This window comes from Trypanosoma equiperdum (genome assembly GCF_001457755.1).
Source record: "Trypanosoma equiperdum strain OVI genome assembly, contig: ctg_911, whole genome shotgun sequence".
NCBI lineage: Eukaryota > Euglenozoa > Kinetoplastea > Trypanosomatida > Trypanosomatidae > Trypanosoma > Trypanosoma equiperdum.
Window position 1 is genome coordinate 1 of NW_027124878.1, and position 5,394 is coordinate 5,394.

At 47.7% G+C, this 5,394-nt stretch overlaps 1 protein-coding gene across 1 annotated transcript; it reads right to left on the reverse strand.

Moving 5' to 3' along the window:
* Positions 1-2,111: 2,111 nt before the first annotated feature.
* Positions 2,112-4,700, reverse strand: TEOVI_000449100 (BRO1-like domain/ALIX V-shaped domain binding to HIV, putative; the record flags this gene model as incomplete). The annotated part of the gene is made up of 1 exon (XM_067227256.1): positions 2,112-4,700. One exon carries the CDS (start codon positions 4,698-4,700, stop codon positions 2,112-2,114), a length of 2,589 nt encoding a protein of 862 aa, XP_067083357.1.
* Positions 4,701-5,394: the final 694 nt, after the last annotated feature.

Genomic DNA, 5,394 nt, shown 5'->3' on the forward strand with positions numbered 1-5,394 from the left:
GGTGGTGGTGTTGGCGGTGGAACATCACCATGCACATCCATGTCCTTCTCAGGTGGTGGTGTTGGAGATTCCAGATCTGCTTCAGAGTGCCAAAGGGCAGAAATGCTGTTTTTACTCGGAAAGCTGAATCGACAATCTTCAGCATCTTGATCTTCGCTAGGTGGGGAAGAAATATCCCGTGGTGACGCTCTTGTAGGGGTTGATGTGCGCGAAACAATTGGAGGGGACGATCCCTGCGAATACTCGGGGAGATGGCGACCCATACTTGAGTTTTCTGTTTCAATTTCTGTGGTGCTCTCGGCCTCTGAGCACTTGGCCCCTTCGGGATCTGAGAATTTGTTTTTCTCTTTCTTTTCATCTTCAGTGTCAACGCATGCCGGACCTGCTCGTAATATTTTTTGCATTTCGTCCTCAAAGGTCGGTAACCCGCTCAGTTGAAGAGCCCCGTTCACCGTTGTTGATGTCTTTCCATCACTCATGGAGAATGGGATTGTTATCTCTTTGCAGGACGCACTTGTATTTTTGATTGCTAAATCCACTTCAAACGACGCGACTGGCCTTTCGTTATTATTGTCATCTATCAAATAAACAGCTATAGCAAACTGATGCTTTTTTAAGTTACGCAGCACACCCCGATACTTCGCCATAGGCACTTCGGCGTCAGTCCACCGAGCGGTGCCAGACAGCGCCCGCGTCAACTTGCTCACAACACCCTCCTTGAAGGGAGCAAGACGACAATGCAATCCATATATCCCATTTTCCAAGCCCGAGACGTAAAACTCCTTGAGACGTAACTCCACTTCCGCTAACTGATCAAAAGCAATACATACCGAAAGAGTACCTACAATACCACTATTTCCTTCTTCCTTTGAAGCAGCAGATGTCAGGGGAAGTTCAAGCAGCCCACCCCCACGCTCTGCTATGCACATGATGTTCGTGGTCGCTCTGCAGGCCGCCCGTATCTCCTTACCTAACGGATCACTGTTCCTTTTCACGGGAACGATGTAAAACCTTACAGACCTCTGCCTCAACATGTTTAAAAGGTCAGCAACCGTGAGGGATTGGATACGGTAAAGAAAAGTAGACTGGGGTTTTCCCCCTCCAATCATCTCCGATGCGGGCTGAAATGTGAGATCGAGAGGTTTTCCGTTGAAAAACATACGACACGCGAGTTGTCCCTCAGCCGCGAAGGAGGCTAGTCGCGGCTCAGAGAAGGAGGCAGACAGATGCAAGACACTTACATTGAAGAGCCATGTAGTCATGATCGTCAAGCCTCAGAACGATTACGCAAAAAATAAAAGAAAATTCTATGGCCTTTTTGTTTTGTCAGTCTGCTCTCCTATCGATCCTCAAAACCTTGCTTTAAAAACAACCCTACTCATCAACGGTCGCCCTTACCGCACTAAAAAAAAAAAAGGAAAAAAATTGAAAATGGCAAGCAGAAGGGAGAGGGTGAACAAACAAAACTTGCTGAAGGTTTCAGAACCCCAGAAGATAATAATCCCACCTCCCTCTACCTCACATGAGCGATGCCGACTATCGCGGGGTAATTCCACCAACAAAGTCAAAGGAATTGAAGCTTACGAACGCATACGACGTACGACGGCACTGCAGGCCACAAATAGCAAGGGGGGGAAATAGGAAAATAACCACACCATAAAGTATCCTCAAGCACCCACTCATTTGCACGCACACAGGCATCAACTTAACTCGTGCACTTGCGGCTCCGAGTACCCCAAATCACTCTCGGAGTTGTGAAGCTGTCCGTATTACATGTACATGCAAGCAACGGAATAAAAAAAAATACACTACGCAATAGTGACGGAGCCACAGTCGTCACAATATAGCATCAGCTTACCGTCGCTAACAGTTGTTTCATCCCTCAGACATTTCTTTTCGTCACCTTTCGACTCTGATTTTCATTTTTAACAGCGAATTGGAAAACAAAAGCAAAAACCGGGAAAACCGATAAAGAACCACCAACTTCTGAGAAGGGAATGCATTGCCATGTTTCCCCGCCTCCGCGGTCCGTCGGTATGTGCGTGGAAGGGAAGGAACAAATTCACCTTCTGATGGTAGCTTTATTTCGACCAGAAAAAAAACGCAACACGCTAAGATAAGGGATTATGAGGTGCATAGTACTGCGGCGGATGGGTGTGTGTGGGCACGTTAGGGTGGACGTTATTCACAACGAAATCATACGCTGGTGGGGCATCAACACCCGACATGTTTGATGGGGGAAGTGACGCGGAAGTGCTTGAGAACGCGGCTGCCGCCTCACGCTGTCGTCGCAGTACCTCCGCCATACGTTCCGACCTCTGCGGATCAAGCTGACGCTCAAGGAGCTGAACTTGAAGTTGAAGTTCCTCCTGTCGCCGTTGTGACTCCTCAACAGCCCTTTCGCTTTCCTTTTTGTGCTCTAGCTCTGCAATCTTGTGTGCTATTTGTTCGTCGAGTGAAACTCGGATTTGTTCCGCCTCGGACTTGCGTGTCGCCACGAACGACTTCGCGCTGCTGAGTACGACCTCCAGCCCCTTCAATATAGCGGAGCCCTTTTTCACAATATTACTGAAGTCACGGTGAAGTTCAGCGTAGGCAGAGCAACCGCACTCAAGTGTATTGCACACCTTTTCCGCTTCCTCGAGAATAGGGTCCGAGCTCCGAAGGACGGCTAAACTTTCCACCACCTCCTCAATTTCCCTAAGTACCTCTTCTTCCTTCCGCACACTACTGCTCACTCCGTCAATCATATCACTTATTTTCTTCGACTCCTTCGCCATCACGACTTGGTACTGGCTTTCCTCCACAGCGGAGAGAGCACGTGCCACGTCATCCGTTTCAAGAGCATGTTCCAACTCCTGAAGTCGGTTGTTCTGGCTCGCCTCAAGTTCATGTATGCAAGCCGTCAACTTCTTTAGTCTCTCGATTTGCTGCAGCACTTTTTCACTCTGTTGACGGACGTCCTCAGTCTTCGTAAAAGGCATAAGGGCATCCAAATCTTCCATAGGCCAGTCCAACCTTCCTAGACACTTCAAGTTTTCATCCAAGACAATTTTTGCTTGACCAAATGGCTCTACCAACTCGCGTTGCAGATCCTCTTCATACTTCCCAATGGCCACTTGGATGGAGTGGTACTGCTGCACCTCAGATGCGGAGCAGCACATACCACGCCACATACTATTGCCGTATGTCTCCATATATTGTGCATCCCGCCGACGCTCCTCTTCGAGTTCGTTTTTTACTTTTTTCACCACTTCCTGTACCGAGACATAAATTTTGTCACAAATTTTTACCATGTTTACCAGCGTCTGTACGATGTTGACAGCCTCACCCGCCTTATTTCGCCGAAGGGACTCGATTTTACTGCGCAGTTGTGCCGGCACTCGGCCGCGGTCTTTGGTTTCCCCGGAAAGCACTTCAATAACGGCGGTCACGCCGAGTCGCTGTAAAAGCTCTGCCGCCCTCTTTCGTGTTGATCTGGAGGAAGTGGAACAAGCAGAGACAAGACTCCTCTGCCGGTCACGCCACCCAGCGGCGGTGGAAGCAATGTGCGCGGGAACAATACCAAATAATGGATCATTTTCGCGCGTAGATTCAAATGCAAAAAAACTTTGGTGCTCCGTTGCTTTGCCCAACGGCCGTGGAAGGCCCGCCGGTGGCTCCACTTCATTCGGCACCCGGCAGAAATAAACTGTGTTGTTCATTGACAGCGCCCTCTCGTTCCCTTTATTCACATTGCTAATGATGCTACTAATCCATGACCGCAACTCGACACTGTGTAACTTCTCTATTTGCTGCAGATGTTTCTGGGCCTCATTAAAGTGAGCGACGGCGATTCCTTGATCATTTGCATTGGAGTGTACTTCAGCGACGTGTAGGTGGGCCCGCGCATTGAACACGCAACACAAAGTCCGTAATTCCTGCTCAAGCAGCACCGCCTTACTCCCCCTTCTACTATTTGTATACCACGCGCTTTCCTTCAGGGATGTAGCAACTATCTGATACACTTTTCCCCCCTCGCGCGCAATCTTTGAGAGCACGGAATGGTTGTCCTTCATATCAATCTCTGCCTTCAGGTAAGCACAGTGATGCGTCATGGCAGCACAAATTCTTTTCAGCAAAGATAGTGACTCATGTGTGAGGTCGCCAGTTGCAAGTTCCGGTGGGAGTCTACTCAAAAGCCCTTCAGCCATTTCATAGTACCCGGTGGCATTCTGGAATGCCTTAGATGCCACCTTCAGTTTATCCACAAGCCCGTCTCGAGTCTGCTGGGCCCCTATATAAGCCCACGAGGCAGCGAGATTATAGACGCAAGAAAGCAACTCCAGGTTCGCGTTTTTTGATTCATATTTGGTTCCATCAAAACTGTCGTACCAAATGAAGCGTAAATCACCGTGAACCAGACCCCCATGTAAAGGCAAATGGGACTGAACCATCGCCACCAGCTTGCAATACGGAGTGAGTTTCTCCTCAATGAAGCTCTCGGTAGGTGCTTGCGTGGCATCCTCATGACAAGTTTGCACGATAGTGTGGTGAAACGAATTCATTTGACGAAGTGCGGATTCCACATTGGAGGTGTAATTGCTGGTAAAGTTGCTGGAAATGTATCGGATGCACAATGTCCAATCAACTGAGTCTTTCTTCCCCCGACGGAACGGTAAAAGGGGTAGTAAATCAGGTAGGTGCTCAAATGTAGTCATTTTCTTCAAACAAATCAAAACCTCCTCACGTCTGGATTGCTTTTACTATTTGGCTCACTCCTCTTCACACACTTTCCTCTTTTCACCCTTACAAATCACTTTCTTTCTTCCGCCTCCTTTCCCGTGCCCGCTGAAACGTGCACGAGTGAAAGAGTAGAGAGCGAAAATAAACAATTTAAACGGTAGAGAGGAAAAAAAATTATAGCAATAACAACAACAACAACAGAAAATCAGAACCCCACAAACTCCTAGACGATACACCTGTGGCAACCGCTCAATAGGTCAAACAAGGTGGAAAAAATAGTACTAATAGTCGTGATACGTACATGTATTGGCTTTCGATACAAGGCCGACAAGTTGGTTGCTGAATAATATGCGAGGTGAAAGAGATGTACAATCGAATCAATGTCGAAGCAGCCGACCTTCCAGGCTCAACTACATTACATAGTACATCCCCGCATTCACATGGCGCACATCCATCTGCTTCAAAAGGAGAGTAGGGAAATAATAGTAAAAAAAAGAAATAGTAAGGGGGAGGGGGGAAAACAACACTCTATGTGTATGCCCATTATCCCGCTTCGACGCATTTGTATGTATAAGACTGTACACTCAACCGAGAGAACGTAGCCCCCTTAAAGTAGCATTCTACACACAGATGCATACATATATATACGTATATATATATATATATATA